Raw genomic sequence first — 15,919 nt, 5'->3', positions numbered from 1 at the left:
AAAACACACAAGTGAATTTGTCATGATACTTTTGGTCCCCTAAAAGGGATGGGACTATGCACAAAAAGTGCTGTAATTTCTAAACGGTTCACCCGATTTGGATGAAAATAACCTCAAATTAAAGCTGATAGTCTGCACTTTAACCTCAGTCATTGTAACATTTCAAATCCAAAGTGCTGGAGTACAGTGCCAAAATAACAAAAAATGTGTCGCTGTCCCAATACTTTAGAAACTATTGCTTGGTATGTGATTGTTAGCTTGTCTTGTTTAGCATTTTAAGCATAGGATCTGGGATAGTGTATAGAAACCTTCAATATGCTTCAAGATGTAAATCTTATTGAAACTGCCATACATCTATATATAGATAGATAGATAGATAGATAGATAGATAGATAGATAGATAGAGTTGAAGTCGGAAGTTTAAATACACCTCAAATACATTTAAACTCAGTTTTTTACAATCCTAGTAAAAATGCCCCGTTTTAGGTCAGTTACGATCACCACTTTATTTTAAGAATGTAAAATGTCAGAATAATAGTAGAGAGAATAATTTATTTCAGCTTTTATTTCTTTCATCACATTCCCAGTGGGTCAGAAGTTTACATACACTCAATTAGTATTTGGTAGCATTGCCTTTAAATTGTTTAACTTAGGTCAAACATTTCTAAGTTGGGTGGATTTTGGCACATTCCTCCTGACAGAGCTGGTGTAACTGAATCAGGATTGTAGGCCTCCTTGCTCGCACACACTTTTTCAGTTCAGCTCACAATTTTTTTAAAGGATTTAGGTCAGGACTTTGTAGTGGCCACTCCAATACCTTGACTTTATTTTCCTTAAGCAATTTTGTCGATATAGGACTCATTTACTGTGGATGAAGATACTTTTGTACCTGTGTCCTCCAGCATCTTCACAAGGTCCTTTGCTGTTGCTTTGGAATGGATTTGCACTTTTTGCACCAAAGTACGTTCATCTCTAGGAGACGGAACGCGTCTCCTTCCTGAGCGGTATGATGGCTGCGTGGTCCCATGGTGTTTATACTTGCAGACTATTGTTTGGACAGATGAACATGGTCCCTTCAGGTGTTTGGAAATTGCTCCCAAGGATGAACCAGACTTTTTTCTAAGGTCTTGGCTGATTTCTTTTGATTTTCCCATGACGTCAAGCAAAGAGGAACTGAGTTTGAAGGTAGGCCTTGAAATACATCCACAAGTACAGCTCCAATTGACTCAAGTGATGTCAGTTAGCCTATCAGAAGCTTCTAAAGCCATGATGTCATTTTCTGGAATTTTCCAAGCTGTTTAAAGGCACAGTCAACTTAATGTATGTAATCTTCTGACCCACTGGAATTGTAAAACAATGTATTATAAGTGAAATAATCTGTCTGTAAACAATTGTTGGAAAAATTACTTGTGTCATGCACAAAGTAGATGTCCTAACCGACTTGCCAAAACTATTGTTTGTTAACAAGAAATTTGTGGTGGTTGAAAAACGAGTTTTAATGACTCCAACCTAAGTGTATGTAAACTTCCGACTTCAACTGTATGTATATATATATATATATTTTAAACCTTTATTTAACTAGGCAAGTCAGTTAAGAGCAAATTCGTATTTGCAATGACGTCCTACACCGGCCAAACCCAGACGACTCTGAGCCAATTGTGCGCCTCCCTATGGGACTCCCAATCACGGCTGGTTGTGATATTGCTTGGATTCGAACCAGGGTGTCTGGTTGTGATGCCTTAGACCCCTGCGCCACTTGGAAGCCCCCATCATCACATGCACTGAGAAAAGACTAAACACAGGTGAATTTCTTTATTTTTCAGACATGAGGGAGAGATGTATAAGACTCTACTGAACGACTACGACAGTCGCCATAAGGACCTATTGATGGAGAACGCAGAGTTAAAGAAAGTATTACAGCAGATGAAAAGGGATATGGTCACCATTTTGAGCCCCAGGAAACCTAGCCAAAGTGGCGAGAAACATGATGACAGTCTAGAACAGGTTTGTCTAGTAGTATTGTCTTTTGTCAAGGGTACCCAATATGCTGTACCGGATGGTGTATTTGGTATCTACTGTCCCCTCCATATGTGTGTGGACAGTGAGGTTAACATTTTTAAATGGTCTAAGCTAACATTTTTCATTTGGCTCTATACTCCCGCATTTTGTTTCATTTGAGGCAACAGTACAGAATGTCACCTATTTATTTGAGGGTATTTTCACACATCTGATTTACCATTTCGAAATGAAGCACATGAGGTATCTAGTCCCCCTATATGAAGTCATAACTATTTGGGCAAATTCACTATGACTCAACAAACTCGTTGGATGCATTTGCAGTTTGTTTTTGTTATGTTTTGGGTTATGTCAAATTGTAGAAACCTCTCAAGGATGACCAATGGAAACAGGATGCGACTAGGGTTGCACATTTTGGGGAATATTCAGGGGTGGAAACTTTCCGTGGGAATTAACGGGAATATATGGGAATTAACAAGGATATATGCAAATTTATATTAATACCATTTAAATGTAGATTTTTTTGCATTTCTTTGCATTGGATATATTTATCATAAGTAGACATAATTGCAAATTATTAAATCCTTCCAATAGAAAAAAATATATATAATTGTTACGAATTGAAATTTATTTAAATAAGTTGACTCTTTGCATGGGATGATTTCACTGAACAACAAAAGAAAGGGAATATTGAATGATCCCCAATGATCCATCATATCTCCCAAAAACGTTTTCATCATACGTCTGTAAAATTATAGTCTAGAAACTAAAGCTTTGGTTGTCTTCCTCTCAGGCCTCCATGTCTTCTCCCTGGACCTCCTCAATGTCCACCTCTTGAACATCATACTGAGGCCTCGTCTTCACTGTCACTTTCGTTGTCAGGCTCAAATTTGCCCAGATGGCCACCAATTTTTCAACCCTTGTATTGGTCAGCCTGTTGCGTGGTTTTGTGTGTGTTCCCAAACAAGGACCAGTTGCGCTCTGAGGCGGCTGATGAGGCAACAGGAAAAAGAGCCTCAGATCCACAAAGTCCCTTCCACCAGGTGGCTGATGAGATATGTTGGCACGACTGCCATATTGCATTTCCATCCCAAAGTCCTCACCAGACTGCAAAGAACCTTGGGCTCATCCAGGCGGCGAGACACAGTAGTGATGACACCATTGATCTCTGCACCAGACAGGATGCTCCTGCCAGCATACTTGGGGTCCAACATATACGCTGCGGCGTGTATGGGCTTCAGGCAGAAGTCTTCACGGCCTAGGAACAGTGGGTTAACCCGCCCTCCCCCCATGGGTGTTGCTGGGCAGCTTCAATGTGCTGCACTTATTCTTCTCACTTTGCTTGGTGAGGTAGATTGCTGCTCTAACTTGATGACCCTTCACAAACCTAACCATTTCCTTGACTCTCTTGTAGAGTGTATCCACTGTTTTCAGTGCCATGATGTCCTTGAGGAGCAGATTCAATGCATGAGCAGCACAGCCAATGGGTGTGATGTAAGGGTAGGACTCCTCCACTTTAGACCAATCAGCCTTCATGTTCGCCGCATTGTCGGTCACCAGTGCAAATAACTTCTGCAATGTAGAGACCGGTGTGTCTGTTGTCCCTTGTGTCTGTGCTCTTGTAGAATACTGGTTGAGGGATGGAGATGTAGTTAATTAATCTTTGGCCCTCGAACAGTTTACCACCCATCAGAGATGGTTTGATTTGCTTGACCTTCACTTGAAATCTGCATCCAGCATATGAGTAGATAAAGCATGTCTGGTTGGAGTGGTGTGTGCTGGGGGAAGAACATTCAAAAATCTCTTCCAATACATTCATCAGCCATTCTCTGAATACGTTCCTCCATTGAGTCAAAAAAACTTCTCATTCCAGGAGGACCATGAGCTGTTGCTATCGATAAGGTGTCTGATTCATAATTTTCACCTCTGACCAAAGTCCCTCTACTTCTATTCTAGATTGCTTGTTGTGAGCGCTTAGGGAACTTTATGCACTTGGCCAGATGATTCTGCTTCTTTGTTGCATTCTTCACATGTGATTCGGCACAGTATTTGTATACAGCTTTTCCTTCTACATTAGCTGCAAATTCCTGTAAAAATTGGAAGAAAATTAGTTTTAAAAAACAAACAAATACAATTCCATGTACAGATAAATAGTTAAGCAGTTAGAATAAACAACTCCTTTGTAAGAGAAATGTTTTAAATGAAACATGTATGGAAACATGTGAATAAACACTCCTCAGTTAATAGGCTCAAGCAAGCTAAAAACCCACATGGTAGCAAAAACTAACTAGCAGAAATTGTTAACAAGTTAGAAATGATTTAAACACACTTTGCTGTAGGTTACTATTTACCAGTTAACAAAAAATCATGTATGTCGTATAAAATAGTTCACAACTGAAATTACTCCGGCATAGTTTTAAAACCATCTGCACACAAAAATAGCACACTATATAAAGGTGACTGCTTAATTAAATAAATTAACCAATTAATAGTCTATGCCTGTTGTCACGACATCTTTCTGCAACAGACCAGCTCAGAAGAGGATGAGGTGTGTGACTCAAGTAGAGAGAGCCTGGAGCTGTCCTGTGAGCATGCAAGGGAACAGCTCACCAATAGCATTCGCCAGCAGTGGAGGAGACTAAAGAGCCACGTGGAGAGACTGGACAGCCAAGGTATTCTTTGTCACATACTACTCGCATCATCTCTAGAGGGTAGCCACTTGTGAGGTTTTGTTAGCCTTGTTTGCTTACCACCGGAGAAAGAGGTCACTCAGGATGCTCAGTTTTATTGTCTGTGGTATTATAGTTTTGTTATAAATAACATGAACGACTACCGGACTTTGAGTTGATTAAATGTCCACTTAAAGCTCAACTGAACAGTGATACAAATCGCTTGTTATAAGTAATGTCAGTAGATGGGTGGTCACTTTACTCTGTTATCAGCCAAATCAAATGAAAAGAGTCCAATAAAAGTGGTAGCCACTGTCTGTGAAACATGAACCAACAGACACCTCTAGTGGTTCTTTGAGGAGAAGCAGTTTTTTATTTGTATATTTTTCAAACCCAGACCTTGATTTTTTAAAATCCATTAGTTAAACCTATTATTACCGTAATCATAAACAATAAACCATCTCAGAATCACTGGTAATGTTGTGATGTGATTCCTGTCCAGCATCCTTGGTAGGGGAGAGAGCCAACATGAACGCCATCCCCAAAGAGGTCCATGAAGAGGAGATGGACAGGCTGAAACTGGAGATCCAGCAGTATAAAGACTTCATCCACACGCAGCAGCAGCTCCTGCAGGTATACACTTAACTCTCTTCTCTATGATGCTGCTTGAGTTCAATACTTATTCAGCCTTGTTTGTTTTGAATTATTCTGGCTATTACACCTACAGTGTCTTATCTACCTAATTCTAGCAGACCTGTAAATCTGTCTACCTATTGCCTCAATAGATTGATCTATCAGCATAGACATTAAAGTAAATGGAAAATACTTATTAACAACTCGAGATCTTGGGACTATAAGGTTCTATTTTACATTTTTGTCAAAAATGAGTTCACATATAATTGATCTTTTAGATGTGTTCATATGTCTGTGAAGTTAGATTTTAGAAAGAGTGCATTTTAAGTGGGAAAAAATGACAAACTACAAAATTATGAGGTTCTGTCTGCAATCCAATCACAAGCCTGAACAAATTCAAACGGACCAATCAGAACACGTCTTTGCTATCTCCTTCTATTATGGTCTTGTCTAGTCAGTAATAATGGCACGGAAAGCAAAAAAAAACACTTGTCAGAAATCTTAAAGTAAATGATGTTGTCTGGTGACAGTAATTCGTTTGATCAGAAATGTTTATTGTATTTGATGTGTTCTGACTATCATTTACGTATTTAAATAGTTTGTTTTCTTAACTGAACATGTGTAATTCAGAAGTGTCAGATAGAACCTTATGGCTAAACTCAAATGGACATTTCAGAGGCGTAAGGTTCTACTGCGATTGCAACCAACAAAATTATTATTATTTTTTTCACCTTCGTTTAACCAGTTGAGAACAAGTTCTCATTTACAACTGCGACCTGGCCAAGATAAAGCAAAGCAGTGCGACAAAAACAACACAGAGTTACACATTGGATAAACAAACGTACAGTCAATAACACAATAGAAAAAATCTATATACAGTGTGTGCAAATGTAATAAGATTAGGGAGGTAAGGCAATAAATAGGCCATAGTGGCGAAATAATTACAATTAGCATTAACACTGGAGTGATAGATGTACAGATGATGATGTTTAACTTCCGGTAAAATTGCAGAGCGCGAAATTCAAACTACAGAATTATACAAATTAAATGTTCATAAAATCACAAGTGTAAAACATAAAAATAAATCTTAACTTCTTGTTAATTTAGCCGCTGTGTCAGATTTCAAAAGGCTTTACGGCGAAAGCACACCATGCGATTATCTGAGGACAGCGCCCCTTCATACAAAACCATGAAAAACCTATTTCAACCAGGCAGGTGCGACACGAAAGTCCGAAACAGCAATATAATAAATGCCTTACCTTTGATGATCTTCTTCTGTTGGCACTCCAAAAGGTCCCAATTACATCATAAATGGTCCTTTTGTTCGATAATGTCCTTCTTTATATCCATAAAAACTCAGTTTAGCTGGCGCGCTTCAGTCAATGATCCACCCAGTTTCCCTCCATCAAAATGCATACAAAATGAATCCCAAATGTTACTAATAAACTTTTCCAATCAAGTCAAACAAAGTTTATAATCAAACCCTAATACTTAAATAAACAATCAAATTTAAGACTGAGAATCGTTATTGTCTTTACCGGAGGAAAATACCAAAGAACGCGCTCTCATTCACGCACTTGGAAACACTACAGCCAAGATGGGAGCCACCTAGAAAAACTACAATTTCTGGCTCATTTTTCCAAAAAACAGCCTGAAACTCTTTCTAAAGACTGTTCTAGTGGAACCATAGGAACTGCAATCTGGGAGGACTTCGCCTTATAATAAAAGTGACAGCCATTGAAAATAGTGGTAGGCTGAATTTGAATATGTTATACTCACAGACAGTTTTAGAAACTTTAGAGTGTTATCCAAATCTACCAATTATATGCATATCCTAGCTTCTGGGCCTGAGTAACTAGCAGTTTACTTTGGACACACTTTTGATCCGGACGTGAAAATACTGCCCCCTACCCAAGAAGGGTTAAGTAGAGATACTGTGGTGCAAAAGAGCAAAAATAAATAACAATATGGGGATGAGGTAGTTGGGTGGGCTATTTACAGATGGGCTGTGTACAGGTGCAATGATCGGTAAGCTAATTCTTCAAGTTAGTGAGGGAGATATAAGTCTCTAGCTTCAGTGATTTTTGTAGTTTGTTCCAGTCATTGGCAGCAGAGAACTGGAAGGAAAGGCGGCCAAAGCAGGAGTTGGCTTTGGGGATGACCAGTGAAATGTACCTGCTGGTGAACGTGCTATGGGTGGGTGCTGCTATTGTGACCAGTGAGCTAAGATAAGGCGGGGCCAGTGGGTTTGGCGACAAATATGAAGCGAGGGCCAGCCAACAAGAGCATACAGTGCATACGCAGTGGTGGGGTGTATATGGGGCTTTAGTGACACCACAGATGGCACTGTGATAGACTACATCCAATTTTCTGAGTAGCGTGTTGGAGGCTGTTTTGTAAATGCCATCGCCGAAGTCAAGGATCGGTAGGATAGTCAGTTTTACGAGGGTATGTTTAGCAGCGTAAGTGAAGGAAGCGTGTTGCGAAATAGGAAGCTGATTCTAGATTTAATTTTGGATTGGAGATGCTTAATGTGAGTCTCAGGATTTTTATACTCTGCAACTTTAGGACCTTTATGGGTTATGAAAGAAGAATCCACTACAAAACAGATCTGGGATGTGAAAACATTGATGCTTTAATATCTCAGAACTTTGCTTTGCACCGATAGAACACTATAGTCCCAAGGTCACGAACTGCTACCTCACTTGTCAGTAATAATCAGTTGTCTGTAATTCTCCCTCCTAATCCTCAGTCTCCACTACTCTGTGTGTTCTGTTCTCACAGCAGCAGCTGAACTCCCCATGTGACGATGAGACAGCCTCGCTGCTCAACGACTGCTACATGCAGGAGGAGAAGGAGCGCCTCAAGGAGGATTGGAAGTCCTTCGAAGAAAAAAGGAAGAACTTTGAGGCGGAAAGGAGGAACTTCACAGAGGCAGCCATAAGACTGAGCCACGAGGTACAATAGGGCAGATAACTTGGAAATTTGATTACCTGCAATTTCATGAATTATTTTATTTCAAAGTGAATTATTCAGGCTAATATTCAAACATTTGTCCTGCAGAGAAAAGCATTTGAAGAGGACCGCGCCACATGGCTCAAACATCAGTTTTTAAACTTGACTCCATTTGGAGACCAAATGAAACCACAGATGTCAAAGTCTCAAAGTGCCTTATCAGGATGTAAGTAATTAGCTCCTCCTGAATACCATCAGCACCAAGCTGGAGGACATGGCTCTTCCTTCATATCAGTCAAATCAAATAGAAAGCATTTGTCTCTGAACATTTCATAAAGCGACCTGCACCGAAATTCCCAAAAGAGAAAGTCTACTGTAGGGCACATTGGTGGAATTGGTGAAAACTGTTTTGTCTGGTTGTTGACACATCATGACTCATTTAATATCTTTTGCCAGGGGCTGAGTCAGAGGTTAGGCCCATGTCGACTCCAGCAAAGTTAAATAAATCACTATCCCACACGGCTTTCTCCACATCCAGAGCCTCTCCAGCGAAGACGCCATCCACGGCAGATCTGTATCGCACACACCGCCTTATCCCAGAAAAAAGGTACCCTACACATGATTTAGATATTCATAACAGGTACACGTTACAGTGCAGCACTCAACACAATTGCAAAACAAAAACAAACTAATTGCAAAAGGAAACTAACAAAGCAGAGCTTAAATCAATTGAAGCAACCGTCTCATACATATGTAGATTGATGTCCTCTGTATGCACTGACTGTTTGTTGCTCTGGTTTAGAGGAACTGCTAGCTAAATAACTATAATGTCAAGAATTCAAGACTTTGCTCTCGAATGGGGATGAAGACGTAATGCTGTATAAAATGTTCTTTCCAGCCCAAGCACAATCCACCCAAAGCAAGACTCCAGCATCCTTCGCAATGATGATGTTCCTGCCCAGCTCCGACACGTGAATGGAGGAGCAAATTGCAGAGCATACACATTCACGGGAGATAGAATTGGCTCCATTTAAACACAGGTGTCCATGCTCTTAAACTATTCAATATCAAGTGTAGTATCAAAGGTAGTCAGACACACTTAAATGGAAACGCAAAACACAAAATATATTTAGTTCTTGTTTGTAGAACTTTATAAAATAAAAATCTATAATTTAACTAGACAAAAAGGACCCGGACAGACGAGGCCCCTGTCTGTGTTTTGATAGAGCCATAATATTTTGGCTGCTGAGTGGCTCATTGTAAATGGCAGGGACAAATTAGTGTGGTTTTTAATGTAATATTGGTGTTTGTAGAAGTCGTTTTTTATATATTTAATGTCAAATGTCTTTGTTGTATTACCTTTTTGTTAAGGTCATGTAGTTTTATAAAGTTGAATGTTTATCCGTAGGCACTCTGTAAGACAGCGTAATGTATTTATAATGGTCACAATTGTTTCCCCCTTAAATATTTGATAGCATCTTAGAATGTACTTTTATTTCAATGCTGCTGATACACCAAAGGCAATAAGATATATTAGTTCTGTCAATTTCATAAATACATTTAAATTGTGTCTTTCCCCTTGAAGTGATTGTGGTGATGATGACAAAACAATATTGCTCAAGGCTATTGTGTTTATTGTTGTTGATGCAGCGCAAGGAACAGTCACAGCGAGGCGGATGCACTTTATAACTGCATATATCACTTTGAAAGTGTTTTCTGCATTGATTTCTTATTTTACAATTCACCATGAAAAGTGATTGCCATTAGATTGCTGTTGTTAGAGGGCTATAATGTATCAGAGACCATCTTTGAATGCACAGTTGGATTTATTACAATTTGAATGGTCAAGATCTCAGTGATGTGAAATTATGTATTTTCTGTTAGAAAGGTTACATAGTATCTGCTCCACCAGAACTCTAAGCACACTGCTCAGAGCAGCAACAGGCCACATGGACTTCTGCCTTCTCCCTCAGGTCCACACTCTAATCATAGATGCTGCTCAGACCTTCAGAGCGGTTCAGGTTGGAATCTGTAATATGAAAGAAAGTAAGAAATCAGTATTTTTTTAATACATCACATACAGTATGGTGTCTTAAGTGAAACAGTTGTCCATTCTAGATTCACAGACTGCCAGGCAGTGGAATTGTGTAGGTGGTCCTCACTGGGAGGCAGACAGTGCAGGACATGCTTAACAGTAGCATTTGGACTTCTTGCCATCAACAATCACCTGCTTCTCCAGCTTCAGACTCAGGATTCATGTGACATTCTGGGATAGAGAGGTACAGTAATAATGTTAACTAAATGAACTGACATTTGTTAAAGTGATGCAACATCGGCAGTTCTCGGAAGAAAGTACCCAAGAATGGGAAAAGCTGATTGGGCTCTGGAGGCCACTAGGTGTTCCGTACTCCTGTCTGACTTCCCCATCAGCCTTTCCACAGATTCAACAGGTCTGTCCCTTCATCCAGTCCACAACTTGAAACTGAGTGCCAAAATCATGCAATTTAAAACTTCTCTAGCTTATGTTTTAGTACCCTTTAAAAGCACTAACCTTTTGGTGACATTTGGTTGGGGGGCACTTCACCTAGTTTTAAAGTGAATTTTCTGCAATTCTATTTTGCCGTGGGGCGGAGATGTTTTAGTTTCACATTTGAATCCTAGGTTTCTTCCTTGGTTCCTTCCTTTCTATGGAGTTTTTCCTAGCCACCGTGCTTCTACATCTGCATGCAATTAAATGTATTTATATAGCCCTTCTTACATCAGCTGATATCTCAAAGTGCTGTACAAAAACCCAGCCTAAAACCCCAAACAGCAAGCAATGCATGTGTAGAAGCACGGTGGCTAAGAAAAACTCCCTAGAAAGGCCAAAACCTAGGAATACACCTAGATAGAAACCAGGCTATGAGGGGTGGCCAGTCCTCCTCTGGCTGTGGAGATTTTAACAACATGGGCAAGATGTGCATATGTTCATAAATGACCAGCATGGTCAAATAATAATAATCACAGTAGTTGTCGAGGGTGCAACAGGTCAGCACCTCAGGAGTAAATGTCAGTTGACTTTTCATAGCCGATCATTGAGAGTATCTCAACCACTCCTGCTGTCTCTAGAGTTGAAAACAGCAGGTTTACGACAGGTAGCACATCCGGTGAACAGGTCAGGGTTCCATAGCCGCAGGCATAACAGTTGAAACTGAAGCAGCAGCACGGCCAGGTGGACTGGGAACAGCTAGAGGTCATCATGCCAGGTAATCCTGAGGCATGGTCCTAGGGCTCAGGTCCACAGAGAGAGAGAAAGAGAGAATTAGAGAGAGCATACTTAAATTCACACAGGACACCGGATAAGTACTCCAGATATAACAGACTGACCCTAGCCCCCCGACACATAAACTACTGCAGCATAAATACTGGAGGCTGAGACAGGAGGGGTCAGGTGGCCCCATCCAATGATACCCCCGGACCGGGCCAAACAGGCAGGATATAACCCCACTCACTTTGCCAAAGCACAGCCCCCACACCACTAGAGGGATATCTTCAACAACCAACTTACCATCCTGAGACATGGCTGAGTATAGCCCACAAAGATCTCCGCCACAGCACAACCCACGGGGGAGCGCCAACCCAGACAGGAAGACCACATCAGTGACTCAAACCACTCAAGTGACGCACCCCTCCTAAGGACGGCACGGAAGAGCACCAGCAAGCCAGTGACTTAGCCCCTGTAATAGGGTTAGAGGCAGAGAATCCCAGTGGAGAGAGGGGAACCAGCCATGCAGAGACAGCAAGGGCGGTTCGTTGCCCCAGTGCCTTTCCGTTCTCCTTCACACTCCTGGACCAGACTACACTCAATCATAGGACCTACTGAAGAGATGAGTCTTCAATAAAGACTTAAAGGGTGAGACCGAGTCTGCGTCTCTCACATGAGTAGGCAGACCATTCCATAAAAATTTAGCTCTATAGGAGAAAGCCCTGCCTCCAGCTGTTTGCTTAGAAATTCTAGGGACAATTAGGTGGCCTGCATCTTGTGACCATAGCGTATTACTGGAGTAATATGATATTTTTTGGGGTTCTAGTCAAGATTCTAGCATTCTATTTAGCACTAACTGAAGTTTGAGTGCTTTGTCTGGGTAGCCAGAAAGTAGAGCATTGCAGTAGTCTAACCAAGAAGTATCAAAAGCATTGATTAATATTTCTGCATTATTTCTGGACAGAAAGTTTCTGATTTTTGCAATGTTACGTAGATGGAAAAAAGCTGTCCTTGAAACAGTCTTGATATGTTCGTCAAAAGAGAGATCAGGGTCCAGAGTAACGCCGAGGTCCTTCACAGTTTTATTTGAGATGACAATACAACCCATCAAGATTAATTGTCAGATTCAACAGAATATCTCTTTGTTTCTTGGGACCTAGAACAAGCATCTCTGTATTGTCCGAGTTTAAAAGTAGAAAGTTTGCAGCCATCCACTTCCTTATGTCTGAAACACAGGCTTCCAGCGAGGGCAATTTTAGGGCTTCACCATGTTTCATTGAAATGTACAGCTGTGTGTCATCCACATAACAGTGAAAGTTAACATTATGTTTTCGAATGACATCCCCAAGAGGTAAAATAAAAAGTGAAAACAATAGTGGTCCTAAAACTGAACCTTGAGGAACACCGACATTTCCAGTTGTTTATCAAACCATCCACAGAGACAAACTGATATCTTTCCTACAGATAAGATCTAAACCAGGCCAGAACTTGTCTGCGTAGACCAATTTGGGTTTCCAATCTCTCCAAAAGAATGTGGTGATCGATGGTATCAAAAGCAGCACCTAGGTCTAGGAGCACGAGGACAGATGCAGAGCCTCGGTGTGTAGCCATTAAAAGGTAATTTACCACCTTCACAAGTGCAGTCTCAGTGCTATGATGGGGTCTAAAACCAGACTGAAGCATTTCATATACATTGTTTGTCTTCAGGAAGGCAGTGAGTTGCTGCGCAACATATTTTTCTAACATTTTTGAGAGGAATGGGTGATTCGATATAGGCCGATAGTTAAAAAAAAAAAATTCTGGGTGTCACGCCCTGATCGTAGATTGCTTTGTATGTTTCTATTTTTTGTTTGATCAGGGTCTGATGTGGGTGGGCATTCTATGTTTGTATGTCTAGGTTTTGTATTTCTATGTATTTGCCGGGTATGGTTCTCAATCAGGGACAGCTGTCTTTCGTTGTCTCTGATCGAGAACCATACTTAGGTAGCCTGTTTTCCCACTGTTAGTTGTGGGTGGTTATTTTCTGTTTAGTGTTGGTTGCACCTTGCAGAACTGTTTCGGCTATTATTTTTTGTTATTTTGTATTCAGTGTTCAGTCAGTTAAGCTATTAAAGATTAACACGTACCCCGCTGCACTTTGGTCCAATGACTCTTCTTCTGACGAAAGCTGTGACACTGGACAAAGGTTTGGCTTTTTCAAGAGAGGCTTTACTACTTTCCACTTTTAGTGAGTTTGGTACACCTCCCTTCGGTGGATAGAGAGCCGTTTATTATGTTCGACATAGGAGGGCCAAGCACAGGAAGCAGCTCTTTTAGTAGTTTAGTTGGAGTAGGGTCCAATATGCAGCTTGAAGGTTTAGAGGCCATGATTATTTTCATCATTGTGTCAAGAGATATAGTACTCAAACTTTTGAGTGTCTCCCTTGATCCTAGGTTCTGGCAGAGTTGTGCAGACTCAGGACAACCTGAGCTTTGGAGGAATACGCAGATTTAAAGAGGAGTCCGGAATTTGCTTTCTAATGATCATGAGCTTTTCCTCAAAGAAGTTCATGAATGTATTACTGCTGAACTGAAAGCCATCCTCACTTGGGGAATGTTGCTTTTTAGTAAGCTTTGTGACAGTATCTGAAATAAATGTCAGATTGTTCTTATTTTCGTCAGTTAAGTTGGAAAAATAGGATGATCGAGCAGCAGTGATGGCTCTTTGATACTGCACGGTACTGTCATTCCAAGCTAGACGGAAGACTTCCAGTTTGGTGTGGTGCCATTTCCGTTCCAATTTTCTGGAAGCTTGCTTCAGAGCTCGGGTTTTTTCGTATACCAGGGAGCTAGTTTCTTATGACAAATGTTTTTCATTTTTAGAGGTCAGACTGCTTCTAGGGTATTGCGCAGTTAGGTGGTTAATTGATTTTTGTCTTCTGACGTCCTTGGGTAGGCAGAGGGAGTCTGGAAGGGCATCAAGGAATCTTTGGGTTGTCTGAGAATTTATAGCCTGACTTTTGATGATCCTTGGTTGGGGTCTGAGCAGATTATTTGTTGGTCCACGTAACCACGTAATAAAATGGTGGTCCGATAGTCCAGGATTATGAGGAAAAAGATCCACAACATTTATTCCATGAGACAAAACTAGGTCCAGAGTATGACTGTGGCAGTGAGTAGGTCCGGAGACATGTTGGACAAAACCCACTGAGTGGTTTTGATGGCTCCGAAAGCCTTTTGGAGTGGGTCTGTGGGCTTTTCCATGTGAATATTAGTCACCAAAAATTAGAATATTGTCTGCTATGACTACAAGGTCCGATAGGAACTCAGTGAGGAACGCTGTATATGGCCCAGGGGGCCTGTAAACAGTAGCTATAAAAAGTGATTGAGTAGGCTGCATAGATTTCATGACTAGAAGCTCAAAATATGAAAACATTATGGTTTTTTTGTAAATTGAAATTTGTTATCGTAAATGTTAGCAACACCTCCGCCTTTGCGGGATGCACGGCGATATGGTCACTAGTGTAACCAGGAGTTGAGGCCTCATTTAACACAGTAAATTCATCAGGCTTAAGCCATGTTTCAGTCAGGCCAATCACATCAAGATTATGATCAGTGATTAGTTCATTGACTATAACTGCCTTGGAAGTGAGGGATCTAACATTAAGTAGCCCTATTTTGAGATGTGTGATGTCTTTCAATAATTGCAGGAATGGAGGAGGTCTTTATTCTAGTGAGAATGCTAAAGTGGACACCGCCATGTTTAGGGGAGTTAAAGCCCTGTCTATGTTCGTAGATAAGATGAGAGCACCCCTCCAGCTAGGATGGAGTCCATCACTCCTCAACAGGCCAGGCTTGGTCCAATTATCTACAAATTCTATCTTTTGGGAGGGGTAGAAAACAGTTTTTAACCAGAGATTGAGTTGTGAGACTCTGCTGTGGAGCTCATCACTCCCCCAAATTGGGAGGGGGCCAGAGACAATTACTCGATGCCGACATCTTTCAAGCTGATTTACACACTGAAGCTATGTTGCGCTTGGTGACCTCTGACTGTTTCATCCTAACATTGTTGGTGCCAACGTGGATAACAATATCTCTCTACACTCACCAGTTTTAGCTTTAGCCAGCACCATCTTCAGATTAGCCTTAACATCGGTAGCCCTGCCCCCTGGTAAACAGTGTATGATCGCTGGATGATTCATTTCAAGTCTAATACTGCAGGTAATGGAGTCACCAATGACTGGGGTTTTCAATTTGTCAGAGCTAATTTATTTTTTATTTTACCTATATTTAACTAGGCAAGTCAGTTAAGAACAAATTCTTATTTTCAATGACGGCCTAGGAACAGTGGGTTAACTGCCTGTTCAGGGTCAGAACGACAGATTTGTACCTTGTCAGCTTGTCAACCTTCCAGTTACTAGTC

At 40.8% G+C, this 15,919-nt stretch overlaps 1 protein-coding gene across 4 annotated transcripts in view; it reads left to right on the top strand.

Moving 5' to 3' along the window:
• The window catches only part of LOC109866691 (afadin- and alpha-actinin-binding protein), a 29,766-nt gene extending 19,909 nt beyond the window's left edge, over positions 1–9,857 (top strand). The window contains exons 8-14 of one of the 4 annotated variants that reach the window (XM_020455482.2): positions 1,824–2,004; positions 4,544–4,688; positions 5,188–5,318; positions 8,106–8,276; positions 8,382–8,499; positions 8,730–8,913; positions 9,172–9,857. In XM_020455482.2, coding sequence (XP_020311071.1) covers positions 1,824–2,004; positions 4,544–4,688; positions 5,188–5,318; positions 8,106–8,276; positions 8,382–8,499; positions 8,730–8,913; positions 9,172–9,307 — 1,066 coding nt within the window. In that variant the 3' untranslated portion in view covers positions 9,308–9,857. Of the gene's footprint in view, positions 1–1,823; positions 2,005–4,543; positions 4,689–5,187; positions 5,319–8,102; positions 8,277–8,381; positions 8,500–8,729; positions 8,914–9,171 lie in introns of all 4 variants that reach the window. The other 3 variants (XM_020455481.2, XM_031800651.1, XM_020455483.2) reach the window with 3 other exon arrangements.
• Positions 9,858–15,919: the final 6,062 nt, after the last annotated feature.

This window comes from Oncorhynchus kisutch, linkage group LG21 (assembly GCF_002021735.2).
Source record: "Oncorhynchus kisutch isolate 150728-3 linkage group LG21, Okis_V2, whole genome shotgun sequence".
NCBI lineage: Eukaryota > Metazoa > Chordata > Actinopteri > Salmoniformes > Salmonidae > Oncorhynchus > Oncorhynchus kisutch.
The sequence above is the reverse complement of the archived record's forward strand: the minus strand, read 5'-3'. Positions and strand labels throughout refer to the sequence as shown.